General features: G+C 24.5%; 1 protein-coding gene across 2 annotated transcripts; it reads right to left on the bottom strand.

Moving 5' to 3' along the window:
• Nucleotides 1–2429: 2429 nt before the first annotated feature.
• Nucleotides 2430–14719, bottom strand: LOC132917067 (nuclear body protein SP140-like protein). 2 transcript variants are annotated; one of them, XM_060977599.1, is made up of 9 exons: nucleotides 14530–14719; nucleotides 14284–14397; nucleotides 13415–13547; nucleotides 9976–10054; nucleotides 9748–9889; nucleotides 9442–9640; nucleotides 9218–9364; nucleotides 8479–8582; nucleotides 2430–3095 (listed from the first exon to the last, which is right to left on the bottom strand). In XM_060977599.1, exons 3-9 carry the CDS (start codon nucleotides 13472–13474, stop codon nucleotides 3077–3079), a joined length of 750 nt encoding a protein of 249 aa, XP_060833582.1. In that variant the 5' UTR covers nucleotides 13475–13547; nucleotides 14284–14397; nucleotides 14530–14719; the 3' UTR covers nucleotides 2430–3076. The 2 variants fall into 2 exon arrangements, with proteins under 2 accessions (XP_060833582.1, XP_060833581.1); XM_060977598.1 differs by having other exon boundaries at nucleotides 14284–14385.
• Between the last annotated feature and the right edge of the window lie 3491 nt (nucleotides 14720–18210).

Genomic DNA, 18210 nt, shown 5'->3' with positions numbered 1-18210 from the left:
AAATATTGGCTCGTCACCTATAACTAATACTATAGTTGATATAATAATAAAAATATAATTAATATATAATAATACTGGCTGACCCGGCAAACGTTGTTTTGCCATAAAGAAAATACACAAAAAAAAAATTCCGGAACTCAAAAAATCAATCATCAAAAAATTTTTTTTCGTAAAAACCTTTTCCTGGCAATTACGAACAATTAAATAAAAATTTGAGCCAAATCGGCCCAGCCGTTCTCAATTGATGAATTATTGTTATACATATTTGACTCCATTTTTATATATATAGATATAATGAAAATTAATTACGTAAATTTCGATTTAGAAAAAAAAAAACTGTACACCAGAATTTATGAAAACTCACAGACTTTTAATTGTTGATTTTAACAAAAAATGTAAATAAATAACCTAGAGTCTAGATCGACCGCATTAGCGGTTCCTGTATATAAAAGCAAGATCGCCACCACGTCGTGTGATCTTGTGAACTGTGACGTCATGAAATCAGAAATTACGTTGTCAAGTATAATTATAAATATATTTTAAACAGTAAATGATAAGTTTTGAAAGTTTTTCATACAATATTGTTACATTATTATACCTAATGGTTATATATTATATTATAGTCAGTATACTAGTATTTTTCATTAAACAATTATTATTTTAATCGTTATATAAACAATAAACATATAATACGCATAAATAAATAAATGAATAATTCAAACCAGTTTAATTTACCCCGATACCTATTTCCAACTAATATATATATATATTGAAATCATTTAGGGGTGAGGGAGTTATACCCAATGGTTATGAATTTATGATGAATACAATATTTGCTATAAATATACCTATTTATATTTATTTTGTAAATCAAAAATATTACTGGGCCTCACTGAGAAAACTTGTGTAGAGGCCCAGAGACCAGGGTTATTGAGTGTACAGTATTCTAGATTCTTAATACAATATTACATATCTAAAATATAAGACATAATAAAATAAAAATACAATAAAATTATATGATAAACATTAAAATCTTCATACAGTTTTTTTGTTGGATATCTTCAATATTTTTACTCGCAATCCTATAATTGAGTTTTGACATTTTTGAAGCTGCACTAGAACATAATAATATACCCTTCCCCATCCTATTATACTGTATGTAATTATAGATAGAATATTACTATGAGTATTGAAAGTAGTAAAAATATTAGCACTAAAATATTAGGGTTATTATTGCGATTTTTTAGTTGTACTACCAAGTCGGAGACCACGTTTATAAAATAATTATTAAATTGATTTGCTAAAATATATGCTGGTTCGCATCCATTGAGTACGGTACCTATTACTATTTATATTATAGTTAATAATTCTTTGACGTTATTTGTTTTGCTCTTTCTTATAGTAATGTCGTCAATTATTTTCCATTTTGTGTTATTACCGGATTTCTGTAGTTATTTTTTGTAATATATGCTTTTAGCTTCTTTTATACTATTTTTGTCCCTAAATTTAAGGTAAAACTCTTTTAATTTTACGTAACGAGGATGTTTTCTAACTTGTAGATTGAGGCGATCCCTATGCCTTATGAAGTTAATTATCATGGTGTTAACCCAGGGTTTTAATTTTTTGGTTTTAAAGGAAAATTATATTTCAATTGAGGCATTATTTTTTAAATTATTAATTGATTCCGTAAGATATTGAATTGACTTGTTTACATCTTTAAGTTTAGTTATTTCTGACCAATTACGGTTATGAATAAGATTGGTTAATTTTATATCATTAATTATTAATAAATTTAAAGGATTTGCTGTACTTATTCAATAATAATATTAATAGAAATTTAAAAAATATTTTAACAGTACTTTGATTTTTATAATTTATAATTTGTGTGATATCTATAGATAATACTTACCTATAGATATTTATTCAAAACTATTAAAAAATGTATATAGTATAGCTGTGGTACATTCTTTTTATACTCCATACGGTATTAGAGTTTGAGACGTTGTTTATGATTCGCAACTTATTTTATTGAAAAACCAAAATATATTTTAAATAAGCATTTAGTATAAATTTATTTTTACTCTATACATAAGTATATTATGATTTATTTAACTTAAAATATCTAAAATATCAGACATAAAAAAGGGTAATGAAAATTAATTGTTTATATCAAAACACAATTTTATAACTAAATACGAACTTACTTGATTATACATACATATAAGTAATTTTAACTTTAACTTGTATAAATTTTTTTAGACTAATCTACTTAACATTATATATAAACTGATAATTACATAGTTTTTTATAAATAATAGTATTTAAATAATATGAAATAGCTAGTGCATTTTTTTTAACAAATACAATTTTAAAATACTATTTCAAATTAACTTATTATAGTTTATCTACCTATATTAATAACTTAATGGATAAGTAACAATTATAATTATGGAATAACAATAAAAATAATATAATATTTAAAAAAACATCTTAAATGTTTTAGTTTTATCGTTTTCCAAAATATTCTAAATTGGACATACATTGATGTATCATGTTTTGATAATTCAAATTCGTTTATTTAAAATTCATATTTAGAGTGAACAGGTACACTCATATACATGCGTATTTAATATTTTAGAAATATAATATTATATTCCATACAAGGTCGTATCTATAGGGATTAAGAGTTCAACCCTCGTGCACTAAAAATGTATTCTGGATAAGGTATTGTTTGCGCTTATTAATATAAATTATAATGTAGTATAAATATATATTATACTATTTACAATATTATTAAACTTTACTATTTTCCTATTGTAAAATGGGTGGTAAATTTACTTTTAATATATTCGAAATGTAATATAATAATATATAGTACAGTACCTAATAATATAACTAGATTATCATAATAATACATTTATACATATAATATTTTAATACTATAAATTTAATACTATTATAAAATCGAAATAATTTCTAAATGTACGATATAATCCATGAACTTGTAACTTGTCGTATATAATGAAAAACAATTATGTTCAAGATTATTTCCTTTTTAAAACCGTTGTGTGATATTTCAGATAGCCATTTGTTTTCTGAAAAAAAAAATAATCGTTACTATTTTACTAGTCTAATATTGTGCAAGCGACTGAAATAGTTTTATTAATAGACAAAAGCAAAGATTTAGTTTACGTTCGTTATGTAATTGTTACTTACATGCTGTACGTTTTATTTTAATGGAGCTCAAGTTAATACATTTTAAATTATAGCCCAATAAAATTATTACCAATACATCCATATATATATAAAGTAGTGTGACCTACCGAGCAATTATATATATATTATTTTATCACAAGTGACCTATACACAATATGGTGTATACTGTATACATTGTAAGTACTTTACCTCTTTTCTGTACCAGGTGTATCTTACTACCTCTGTATTTATGATACTTATGAGTTGTGACCTACCGTATGGACATAATAATATAATTATAGAGTTTAATTCGTGGTTTAATTAAATATCTACTTAAACGGGTCTCGCATTATGTGGTACCTAGTTAATGTAATCGACATGCATCGATAATATCATGCGTATTTATTTTAAACATTACAAATGTTAAAGCACATACGCGTTAGCACTCGTACCTATATGTAGAGTTTATGAGAAAAAAAATTAATTCATTTTCAGTCTTTGAGGCAGCTTTGACAAGGATTTCGTTAATATATATTATTAAAATAATGATCAACGATTGTTAAAATTTAAATGAAATAAACATGTCATGTATTTAATTATTATGAGTAAAGTTATTAGCAATAATAAGTTGTTATTATCAGCAGACTTAAAAATTCGTTTTAGTAAATGGAGTTATGATTCAAAAGTGAAATACGAGAGTTTTGAAAACAACTATATTATTATTAATAATAAATCCATTTTTTCTTTTATAAATCGTCTATTTCATTTAAGCTTAAAATATATACAATAATTAATAATTAAATTGTTTTCATTAAGACTTAGCCTATTGGGTTATTCTAATATATTTTTCAATACCTTGAACATGATCTTTCTACATACATTAGTCATCGACTATAATTTTATGGTAGCATACTTCATTTAAACTATAGATATCTGTACTACATTAGTGTTTGATGAAATGCTTGTATAAATGTTAATGACGTTTTATCACTTAGATAAAACTACAATTCCAGTATTAGAATAATTATTATCAGTCATCCTTAATAATATTATTATGATTTAACTTATTATTTATTCATTATTTCTGGTAATATTATAGAAATTGGTGAAATTTTCATGAACATTTTGCAAAAACGTACAAAAAAGATATTATTAGATAATTCAAAAAAGTAAATTTAGTGGAAAAAGCATTACAAAGTTGACTGCGTCATAATCAGAATAAAACTAAATGAACTTTATAAAATATATAAGAATATTCTCTTTCTATCAGTCTATCTGCTTGGCTGCTTAAATAGCATTAGATTCAAAATCCCAACAATATTTACTACTTTATTAGCTATATCACAAGCCGGATACAAGGCATATTTGTAGCCTTGTAGGTACACGAGGGTTTCGTTAAAAAATAAATATTGACCTACAACTGTAAATAAATTTATTTAGCTCCTTTTTATAAGTCAATCAATAAATAATGAATTTTTCATTATATGATTAATATATTATTATAACACATTATATTATGCATGTCAATATTTGTCATTCATTTATTATGCACTTTTCAATCATCAATCACACGACAGAACCAAGTAGATAAATTGATTTGTTTTGATCGATAGTCTGTGATAGATATTTATTATTTCCATTTTACAAATCAAAAATTATTTATAAGTTATATTGCTTCTAGATCATTTAAAAAAATAATAATACTTGATTGTATAACAAGAAAGGAATTTTTCGTATACAAAAAGTTAAGCAATAAATAATTATTTTGTAATTAAGATGCTAATGACCAATTCTGTCAAATTAATGTTGGCCAAAGACGAATAAAACACATTTTCTTTTACAGAGTAATAAAATATATTATATTATTATAATACCGAAAATATAGAGCTTAACTTGATAATGATTATAATACATTAATACTATTTTCTTTTCATTCAGTATACAATTTATAACTCATCAATAGAATTTCAAAACAATATTTTAAAATGTTATTAATGTTAAATAAAATGTTACAACATATTTATTTTACAACATACTTATAAAAGTTATAATATTTGAGTTTGTGTTTGTACGGCATGCAACTTATAATTATGAATTTATGATTTATATCTATATTTTATCTGGAAAATGTCAACGAAAACAAGTTTACTTAAACTGATGGGTACATTAAAAAAATCCAGAAAAGAAACTTTATTAAAAGAAAAAAGTTCTGAATTAAAAATACTATCATATATAATAACAATAATATATATATATATATTCGATAAATTCGATATTTCATTGGAATGGTATTGTTAACAATGTTAACTACACGATAAAAACCTTCAAGTATGGTTATTAGTTACGAAATTATTCAGTTGCATTTTTTTGTTCATTCTACAGTTTAACTAGTTAAAGTACCTACCAACCTCTAATAAAGATATGCTTAGGTATATCAGGCTTTACAACAGACAACTATTTCTTTCCTATTCCGAAAATGCAAATTACCCAGAACTGTATAATTTATTTGGCTGCTCATTGATTATTTCTAGACATTAGAAATCAGAATATGATTTTCAAAATGATTTCAAAAACCAATTCACTCGAGCTGAATATATTTTATCGGGTGGTTGATAAGATAAAAATAATAAGTTTAACACCTTTCAAATTTAAGCAATTCAACGATCTAAAAAAATGATAAAATTGTTATCAGTTATCCAACATTTTAACATTTTTGTAAGTACTAAATACATGTGTCAATCGTTGATCATCGTTTCTAATGATATATGGCGGATTCCATGCATATTATAAATACTGTAATTACTATATAGGTATTGTGACTAATGTTTCATGCCCTTCTAATATTATCTATATGTATGGCCGTATGAATAATGAGGATATTATGACTAATTATGTATAATTGGTAATGACTAATTAATAATTAATATTATACTACTTTTAACTGTATAGTGAACACTCATTATTTTAGTCAATAATACTATTAATTTAACCTTTAAACTCCCATTGATGATAAGAACAATTTAGAAATTTTAAATGGTGCCAAACTGCAATTAATTTTTATAATAATTTTAAGAGAATAAATCAGAATTAAAATAGATTTTTTAATTGAAGAGTGTTTTAATGCTTTTGAAAATACTATATGAATGAAATACTAATATCCTGAACTGAAGTGAATATTTATGTTTATATTTAAATGGGATGAATGCTTTTATGCTTATAATACTTAGCAACTATGTCCAGTCTAGGCTCTTTTTAGTTCGGTTCTAAATGAAAATGATTTGATCTAAAGTTCGTCTAAAATTAATCTGCATTAAATACATTTAACATTGCATGCACTTTTAAAATAAAGTAAAACCGAAAATATTAACGCTATCTAGTGATAAACCTTCATACAATATTTATTTAGTTAAAATTGTTGCCATCTATGTATACGAGTAAAAAACTGTGCTAATTTTCATTTCAACTCTTTAAAGAAAAATATAAATAGCTTATAAATTTATATAGTTTTATAGGTTTACAAAAAGCTATTGAGATAATTCGTTGAATTCTGATAGTCTGATTATAAATATATAGTACCTAAAATAACGTAAATATGAAAAAAAAAAATAGAAATTTAAAAATAATTGTAAAACATTTTTCATTCACTCAGTCTAAAAAATTCTATGTTAATGTAAGTTATAAACAGTGTTTATTTTTTTAAAAAAAAATGTGCTTAATATTTCCATTTACTGGCAAGATGGCAACAATAAGAGTTTTTACTAGTTTTTAGAACACTAAATTCTCGTATCATATATTTAAAATAAAATCACATTGATTCACCACTAAAAAACAGTGTAATTATTTCCTATAATTGTTTTAAAATATTAGTACAAATAAAAATAACATTTATGTAACTTTAACAAGTATATTAAATTAGCAGAATAGATTTTCCAATAATATTTCGTTTTTCATTATACGTACCTAACAACAGGAGTAATAAAAAAATATAAATAAAATAATAAATATTAATCAGTATAATATGTTATTTTTTTTAAACTTATATAAAATCAAACGCTATTAGCAACATGTTATTGTTTGGAATACCTACCTATAACAATATAATAGAAATACAACATAAAATAAAAGAACTTATAGAATTTTAGACAAAAAACTTTAGTACCTAATAATAGATTTGGTTTCAACATATATCATATTTAAATGTAAAACAGTAAGTGTCAAGTTGTCACTATAGTCTGTAAATAATGTGTTAAATTTATATTCAATAATATTATATTATTAATTATGAAAAACGATTCTGAACGGAGACTGTCTATTAGTCCATATTACTAAGTATATTATTTCATGACATTGCTACTAAAGTAAGTTGATTTAATTTTTGTTGTAATAAACATTTCATTTTTTAAATATATGTTATTAATATTATTATTATTTATTATTATTATTATTATTAATATAATAATATTTACTTACCCACTCACATGACATTGTGAATCATGTTGAGTGGAATATACCGTTAGATTAGAACATCTTAACTGAATTCTAAAAATTCGAAAATAAACACCACAGACTACAAAAATTAAAAGAAGCACTAAAACCTGATTTCCATTTTAATTTTAATTTCAAATTGTCATAAAATATATATTATAATATATTTTTGATTTTTATTAAAGATAAAAAAAAACCATGATGTATTAAATTTTCAAATTCCAGATAAAAAAGATAATGTGTTAAATAGCTTAAAGATACAAAATATTTTGAAAATTTTATCATGCATAGAAAATGTTAGGATAAAATGTTGATGAAAACTTAAAATGTCTACTGTTATTTATTTTTAATCACAATACAAAATCATAATCAATATTGTAAAATAGGTACTAATTTTCCATAAAAAAATCTCTTTTTTCAAAACTATTTTTGTATTTTTCCCAATCATCTTTTAAAGTAATAAGAATTTTTAAACTTTTAATCTTCCAAAAATTCTAACTTAATCCAATTTGTTACTAGAAACTATCCTCAAAGTTGAAAATCATAGTATTTTTATTGCAACAAAAAAATAAAAACAGATATAAAAAAACACACTCATCATTATCATATAAATCAATACATTTTTCATTACATTTAAAATCTAAAAATACCTTATTATTTTATAGTATTTTAAAACAATTGTTTTATTTACTATTTACCAGTAAAAAATGCAGTATGTGTTAATAATACAACTTAATCTATCATTTACTATTACTATGTAACTATTGTAAAGATAAATAACAAACCATTTTCAATTACCTCTTTTTCCAGGATTTCTTCAAAGGAGACATTATCCATTTATTATACATATTGTTGAGAGATTTAAGAAGCTTAGTCGCTGATCTAAAATATGGATCGCCAACCTAAAATGTGAAAAAATTAAATTATAAATAATATATCTACAAAGAATAAATGATTCAATACAAAAATTAAAATGTATTCTTTGTAATATTGTTCTATATACATGCACAAGAATTTACTATTTGCAAAAAACCTTAAAAATAACTCGATAAATCATGAATGGCATTTTCAATAGAAATATATTGTTTAGCAAGCTGATTATACAAAATATAAGATATATGAGCAAAAAACATACATAATAATTCTGGAAAAAATATGAAATCATAATTATGGTAATGATTATAAATTTCAAAAATTATTAATGCACACATCTCTTGCTTTTATTAATGGCCAAAAAATCTATTTAGCGTCACAATCATGAAATTTAGTTAACTTAACATCACATACATCTGCACAAAGCACAATGATTTAATAAAAGTAACAAAATCATCGGAAGAAACACCAGTTTAATTTTTATAAACAATACTTATATTATTATTTTGTAAGTATAAAAATAAAATTCAGATCTTAATGTACTTAGCAATTTAAATATAAAATAAAATAATATCCAACCTGACATCAAAATAGCCTTTATTATATGGACAAGAGTTTGCACTCGTATAATTCAATAAATATATAATAACAGATTAATACTCACATTATAGTGTGACAAAGCTTTAATAAATACTCGTTTTGTGTCTTCCAAAAAAATATCAAGTGATACATAACGATTATTTTTTCTCAACAAATTTCTAATATTGTTTAATCCTTTATGTTCGGTCTTGTGTTTCAAATTCTCTCGAAACTACAGCATAAAATAACACATAACATAAACAGAAATTATTGGTGTGTTACTTATTTATTAGTTAATATTTAACTTACAAAATATTTATTTGGTGAATTTCTGAAATAATCAATTTCTGCGAATTGACAGAATAATTCCATTAATATACGCTCAACAATTTTTCGTCCAACCGTACCAATGGAAATATTATTGAGGTCATGATATTTTCCTAAATCCTTAGAAATGGCAGCTATGTCTTCACACAATGTGCACTGCCATTCTGTTTCGTTTTCATTTCTATTATAATGAGTGTACAATCATTATATTATAATCTTAATATAACTAATTCATAATTCATAAAAATAAATTATTCATTTTAAATTACATCAACAACAACAATATACCTGTGAGTGATTTCAGGAATATGACAATGTCCATGATATTTTCTATTACAGAGATAGCATTCATACAATTCTTCACTCCATTCATAGCAACATGCACATACAGCATTTGAACTGTCTAATTCAGAGTCTGAAAGAAATGCATCTAAAAGAATAATAATTATTATTATATATTATTATTATTATAATAATTATTACTCAAAGTTTTATTATAAATAATAAATAGTTTACCTGAAGATGAATCTCCATTATTATTATATTTATTTACATTTCGAGTTGAGCGTTTGCGTTTTTTATATTTTGATGCTTTCTAAAAACAAATATAGGTAATTTACAAATGTATCTATTATACCTAGTATTTTAAGAAGTAAAGAAAATTAAGAAAAATAAGCCACAACCCTAAAAATATAATTTTACAAACAAGTTATATAGAGTGAATTAAGACAACTAATGAAAGAAGCTAAGCAAAAATCTAAAATTACAAAAAAGTTTTATGAGTATAAAAAGATTTGTATACCAAGTAACGATGTTAAGAGCCAACGTCTTATCTCACTTTAAAGTTTAATTGTTAACTAATAGAAAGGTCTAACTATAATAAAATTTAAAACACTAGTACACTACTCATAAAAATATCTACATAAAATATAATGGTATAACATATTACATTTACATATTACATATACATTTCTCCAGGAATGCCCCACTTTTAAGGATGATGCATAATGCAAATAATCATATAGACTATTAAACCAAATTAAGTACGAAAACTCACATCTTGTTTCATATAATTTTCACCATGTTTGTTTTATTTATTTACTTGCTATTTCTTTTTCTTCTCTCTAATATTAAAGTTAGTATAAGTTATGCATCTTATATGTTGTTATATGTTTGTTATCTATGTATTTCTTGTCTGTTAATTTTGTAAAAGCCGTCTGGCGTTGATTACAATAAATATAAATAAATATATAATTTTATAGCAAATAATTATATTAGGGAGACCTTAAATCAAAATAATAATAAAGTTATTGGGATTTTCCTAGACATAAAAAAAGTCTTTGATACAGATTACTATTAAAAATCTTGGAAAAGTTGGAATAAGAGGATTAGAAAATGATCTTTTTGAATCATATCTAAATAACAGAACTTAAATAGTGAAAATAAAAATGTACATAGTAAACTTCTAACTTTAACACATGGTACCTCAGGGTATAGTTTTAGAAACATTATTATTTATAATTTATATCAATGAATTACAATGTAAATATAAGATGTAAAATAATATGTTATGCCCCCCCCCCCCCCATTGTTATTAAAAGCAAAATCAAATGAGTTATTGTTCAAATTAGCTAATACATCAATTAAATTAATAAAGACATGGTTTGATAATAATTACATTTTAATAAATTTAAACAAATCTAATTTTCTAAAATGTAATATTTATTAAAATAATATTAAAAATATTAAAATTTACAAGTTATTTTTTCATAATGATAATTGTACACAAAAGAATGATTATAATTGCTTTAAAATAAAAGAATTATCAAAAATAAAATACCTAGGACTGGTCCATGATAATAAATTAAATTGGAAATGCCATATTGAAAATTTAATTAGCTTAGTAAGGACATTTTTAAATATGGGTATTTAAAACACTTAGACTTTAGACTAATATTAGATGCTAAAGTTTTAAGAATAATATATTTCTTAGTCGTAAATTAAATTATTTCATATAGTATAAGTATATGAGATGGTACTTTCAAAACTAATTTTACATCATTAAATGCCACTATATTAACGCCTTAGTAAAATATATCTTTAAAAAGCCATATCTCAATCTAACTATATCATAATACATATATAAAATGTTAATAATTTAGAAATACTTCATAGAAATTATTTACTTTTATTATTACATAAATATAAACATTTTGTTAATAAATCAGTACACAATTTTAGTACTAGATTAAAAAAAAAAAGTACCTAATGTAAATCCCCCTGTATGTAACAAATTATTTGGTATGATATTACTTATAAATACTGTTACTAATTTTTTGAATGTTAAGAATATTAATATTGATTCATTCCCAATATTTACTAAATTCAAAATACACATTAAACATGTAAATTAATTCTCTGTATAAATAGTAGATATTTAGTTTTAAACTACAAACATACAGTTTACTGACTTATTATGAATGCTTATATTTTTCTTTTTTCTTTTTATATTTATTGTTATATTAAGACTCATCCAACCTAAAACAAGTACCTATACATACTTAAAGGTTGGGCCAGAAAGTACTTTGTTAAAATTCTAAATATATAGATATATTCTAGATATATTGATGTTTCTGAAGTAAAGTTATTATTATTATTAATGGTCGCAGGCCTTATAAAATTTGTTGTGATCAAATGTTATCCCTTACAATACAAATTGAATATTGTTAAGAAAATCAAATTAAAACTGCATTAGCTTTTATTGAACTTATAGTGGCCAACAACATAAAATACAGACTTCAACTATTGAACTATATGATAACATCACTAAGGTTGTATAAACTATACTATGCATGAATCTCTGTTACAAAATCACTAAAATGTTAGGGAACTAAAAAAGTAGTTTTAAGAGATAAGATCAGAAAGTTGAGAGCACTAAACAATGTACTGCAATTTATCAAGTGACCTATTAAACATAACATAAAATTGGAGAAATATATGTAAGTATGCAGATGATATTACCTTTCCAATACAATTCTTGAAGAGAAAACTTTCAGGACATGTGAAGAAAATTCCACCATTATCACGAATATACTAAATTAATATTTAAAAAATGTGCACTACAACCAAACACTTTAATGATTAAAGTGTCTTTTCTTCCACTTGTAAGGTACAACATGAAATAAAAATAGTTTTTGCTTGACAAGAAAGGTGAATAACCATTGTTCAACATACTTTTTAACCACATTGAATAGAACACTGACATGTACAGAATATTTAATTTTTATTGCAGTTTAAATTAAAATTCTAACTAATAGGTATACTTGGAAAATTCACAATACTATCTGGGGATCAGAGATAATACATTGAAGATATTCGACAATGGGCATTGGTAACCTAACCTAGGGCGGGGAATGTAATGCTCTTAAAAAAATGCTTAAATGTCCTAAAAATTATAAATAATCCACTAAAAAAATGCAGGTAAACTGTTTTTATTTTTAATAAATTTAGTATAAATTTTAAATAATATGTGATAAAATTAATTAAATTGAAACAAAGTGATTAAAATAATTTTTCTATAGGCTAAATTTCAACTTGGATTTATTTTAATTTGAAAAAAAACAATTATTTTCAAATATTTTTTTTTTAACTATTTTGATAGTACATAATTGTTTGTTATACAAAAAAAATATAAAAATGTATATAAAACCCGCATTAGCATGTAAAATCTTAAAGTAAAATATCTAGTTTGAATTTTGGATTCAAAAACTCCAATAATGCCATATAAACCCTATAATGGCGTAAAAACATGAAGAAAATAACATTAAAATCAAAAATTATCAAAAATTACAAAAATATGCAAAATAAATTTTCTTATTCTCATTTAGAAGTACACGTTACGGATTAATCCGTAATTATATATATGCAATAACGCATGGATAGAACTTATGATTACCTTTGAATGGTGTTTTTTATTCTTCTTTGTATTGAGCTGGATACTACCTTCGCTTTCCATTTTATCCTTTGTTATGTCCGGTATTACGAAAAATAGCTTGCCTTTGATGACTCTTTCAAATTAGTATTCCACTCTATAAATATATATTTTTAAATTAATTACATTATTATGTATTAAAATATATATAATATTATATACCTACACCTATCACAAATGTAATATTATTATATTCACAAGATTAGTAGGTTTATTCTCAAAATTTTATTTTTAATTAAATAATTAAAAGTTAAAAAATTAACGATATTATTTTCACAACCTAATTAATATTTGGCGTAATTAATAGTGATAAATACTATAACAGTTACTATTGACAATTGTGTCATTAAAGTGGTTATAGATCCTGCTATACTTAGTATAACCTTAAAAATATAAACAGTCGTTTATTTTTCTATGTATGTGTCAACATTTATGTATAATATAACATTCATTAATTTTAAAACAGCATAAAAATGCGAAAAGATGGGTAATACAATTAGTGTTGAAAATGTAGGTGAATTAAAAAGAAATTATTCTTATTAAAAACTATAATATGCGGATTTTAATTAATTAGATTATTATAATTTTTTTTTTTTACCTCACTTAAGCTAATTTTAATTTTGTTTATTGTTAACTTCACATTTTTTATGTAAAAAAACTATTTTAAGGTTCGATTTTTTTTTACTGTTATTGAGCATTGTCGAGTAAATAAGTATAATAATACTTAAAATTCAATTTTATTATATAAATGTATACGTACGTACAAATAATATAATGTAATTATCTTTTGAACTTAACTGCAGGAAATGATAAAAACCCAATTAAATACTTACGAAAAATGATAGAAATATCGTTAGGTTCATAAGTGTCAACGTTCAATTTTCGTACACACTATAACGATGTATAATATGATACGTTGAACCGATTTTAATCAACTGAAAAAAAAACTAAAATGTTTTAAAATTTAAAACTCATTTGTGTAATCAATAATAATATTTAAAAACTGTTAAAATATATTTACTATATTACTTTTTATATAAAAATAAGTGCGCTAGGAAGAATTTAAAATGTTTACTTACCAGAAAACATGGTCAAAAAGAAATGAACGGACAACGGAACGAAGGCTACGGTAATTTCGAAATGAGACCCGTCGCGCACAGTGGTCAAAAGATGCACTGACAATAGTATGGAATTCCACTCCCCCCACCAGAAGACACGGCTTACGGGGATGGGAATCGAATGATAGTTTTATTCCTTCGTTTATGTTAAAAGAATTTCAGTGGTGACAAACGTTGGTTAATTTTTTTTTTGAATTCATGTACAACATTTTTTTCATTCAATTTAATGAAATCGTCATAATTTTAGTTAAGTCTAGAATTGAAATATTTTATCAATCACTTTCGGCTGAATCAAACACAATTTTCTCTATTATATTAATTCTACGAAACATTATTAATTTTTTAATCATATAATATGATGTCACTCGGATCACAATATTATGCGGGTGTATATCATAGGTTATAGGTATATATTAGCAGAAACAGCAACGTTTATTTATTAATTTATTTTTCACTGTCGTGGAGAAACGAATATAATAATATTAATTACAAGTTACAACTAGTACAAAAAATATTATAATCTAACAAGCAAAATAACAGACAAGTGCAAGTTACGACAATGCAAGATTTGACAACATAGGGTGGCAGTACCATCGGAGCTACTTATTTAAACTAATGGATTCATTGCATCTGGAATGGTAGGAGAGGAATGTTTACCACAATGTGATGCAATACAGACCTTTGATTATTATTATTCATTACAATAGAAAACACGGAGCGTGTACCTGTGGTTCGGCCAGACTTCAATACGATTTCGGGTAGGTTATTATCGCGCCATAAACTGGTTTCTCCCTACTGATGTTATGACGCACACCAGACGAAACCAGTTTATCAACAGGGTAACATTGGCCATATGTCTCGCGTCCTACTCTATTCGGGGTTGTTACTATATACTATACAGCAGCGTTTCTCAAAGTGTGGGTCGCGGCCCACTGGTGGGTCGTCAGTCAATTTTTAGTGGGTCGTAAACAATTTTTTGAATTATGATGTCAATGCTGTTATTAACCATAACAGAAAACAAGCACATATTTCGCATACACCTCATTATTAAAAGTACATTTATAAAAATAAATTGGTTATAAACCTATAAAATACTAAATATATATTACAAATTTATACATATTTATATAATACAAATTTTGTTTTTTATAACTACTTTTTGAAAAGTCAAACCATGTGGGTCGCGAAAGATTTTTCAGGGTAAATTTGGGCCGCGGTACTAAAAAGATTGAGAACCACTGCTATACAGGATGGCATGCGAGGATTTGCTCATTGGGATATCTTCTGAAATCATGAAAATATAATATTTTTGTTTTTTTTATAAAACTCACAGAGACAAGGGCAATTAATATTTCATATTTTAATTTAATTTGATGTTTTGGTAAGAAAATTAAAAATTAAATTTTTCATTTAATTATTTAAAAAAAAAATCGAAGAGTTTATTTTACTGAAAACTTTGTCATTTCAATATTATAATTTTATTAACATCGTGATTTTTAATATTTTTTCTAGTTAGAAAAATTGTGAATTATTTATACTAAGATATAAGTGTCGGTGTTATCAAACATGTAGCCTGAGGGTTTGTTCGTCCTTTTCCACATTATAGTCTTTAAAAAAAACATAATTATTATGATATCCCCATTATTCCATGAGATATTGCAATGGGTAGATTCTCGCGGGACAACCTGTATATCAGAGCTGCAATATATTATTATTATTATTATTATATTATTTTATTTTATAATACGTAAATCGAAAGGTCAAATCGTATTCAATATACAGTGTCCCAAAAAGAATACTTTTTTTAAATTAGCCAAAAAAAAATTATTTTTCAAACAATTATAAAAAAAAGGTTTTGTACTTCAATATAACATCCGTTTAAGTATGAAAAATAATATTATTCGATTGTCCTTCACTAGCTTGTTGATAGGCCGAAGTTAAGCCAAGAAAATTAACAATAACTGCCTCTCAGTTCTCTCTGGTGAGTTTCAAGAGGTCGCCTTAACCTAATCGGGGCTTTTGAGATCAATAGTTGAACCAGTTTTTTCGAATTTTGTATTATCCGACGAATCAATAACACATTGAGAGCAACGTCCCGTCCAGGTGAGATACACAGTCGTTGCACGGTCTCCGTACCATTTTTGTTAGATTGGTAATAGCTAGGTCTTAACAGCCAACACACGTTTTTCAATTGACGTTCGATCCATGGTGAAAAAAACTAAAAAAAAAAAGAAATAAAAAATTGCTACCGATTTAAAAAAGCGTTCTTTTTGGAACACCTTTTACTTTTGATATTTCAGCTAAAAATTTCATTATTTTTATGTAATCGTCATTAATTCAATCGTTGTGTATCATTATGTCTATACAGGATGTCCCGTGAGGATTTACCCTTTGCGATATCTGCTTTATTATGATAACATAATTCTGGTTTTTATTAAGATTCACAAGGACAAGAACTACAAATATTTCATGTTTTAATTTATTTTAATGTTTTGGTAAAAAAAATAAAAATATACTTATTTTCGAAAATATTGAAGATGACCATTTTATGGTTCATTTTTTTTTAAAATATTGACGTTACAAAATTTTATTTTCATTAATCTCCTGATTTCTTTTTTTCTAGTTTTGAGAAAAATTTAGTAGAGGAAGTTTGGCATAATCATAGAACGTGTTTTAATCATAGACCTTATACTAATAGACGGAGCATGTATGATGTAAATGACGATAGTATTACATTATGTCGAACATCTGGCAAAATGTCAAGGTCTACTGAAATATTTTTCAGTGAACAATAGGATTTCGATAGCTGTGGCTTCTATTATGTTCTATGTTTTTTATCTCCAGTTGTATATAAAGGAATAATAATTGGTTCCTTAAATGTTAAATGTATAAGGGATTATCAGTAGATTTATTATTAAAGAAAGAGATAATGATATACAATTAGCTGTAATTTTTAATACTTCATTGAATAACTAAGTGTTTAAAAAGTAGTTGAATCTCTTATCTTATGTACATAATTTATAATTTCACGAGTAGAACAGAAAGATAAGAATATTGTATTAGGCATAATGACTAGAATACGGAGACCAAACTCCGCTTTTGATGACGTCCCAAAATGAGTCACACGATTAAACGGCCACAGGTGGCGCTGCGTATGCTAAGGTTGCTACTTTAACCCGCGTAGTATAGGAATTATTCATGTTTTTTTGCGTTTTTTGTAAAATATATGCATTATTTCGAACCATGGCCCATTATGAATTTTATAGCTCGTAAAATTACCCATTCATACATGTGCATATGTATATATTTCATGTGTACTCTGCATAGAAGTAAGTATCAGATTTATTATTCAGTTCCCGACATCCGTAAAAGACTATACAGACTACTAGAGAGTATTAAGTATTTGAGTAATGAATCACAGTGCACAGGGTACAAGATGTTAATCTGTTAGTGAAAAATATTGATAGTGATAAAGGGTTGATTTTATAATAATAGGATTGTTTATATAATAATTAAAAAAATGTAATGAAATATACACATATGCACATGTATAAATGCGTAATTTCACGAGCTATAACATTAATAATGAGTCATACTTCAAAATAATCCATATATTTAAAAAAAAATGCAAAAACATGAATA

The sequence above is a fragment of the Rhopalosiphum padi genome, chromosome 1 (genome assembly GCF_020882245.1).
Source record: "Rhopalosiphum padi isolate XX-2018 chromosome 1, ASM2088224v1, whole genome shotgun sequence".
NCBI classification, from domain to species: Eukaryota; Metazoa; Arthropoda; class Insecta; order Hemiptera; family Aphididae; genus Rhopalosiphum; species Rhopalosiphum padi.
The sequence above is the reverse complement of the archived record's forward strand: the minus strand, read 5'-3'. Positions and strand labels throughout refer to the sequence as shown.

Coding starts and splice junctions, on each gene's coding strand:
- LOC132917067 (XM_060977599.1), bottom strand. CDS start 13,474: ATGGAAAGCGAAGGTAGTATCCAGCTCAATACAAAGAAGAATAAAAAA. Junction 9,890..9,975: donor TAATGGAGATTCATCTTCAG/GTAAACTATTTA, acceptor TTATTCTTTTAG/ATGCATTTCTTTCAGACTCT. Junction 9,365..9,441: donor ATTCACCAAATAAATATTTT/GTAAGTTAAATA, acceptor TTTATGCTGTAG/TTTCGAGAGAATTTGAAACA.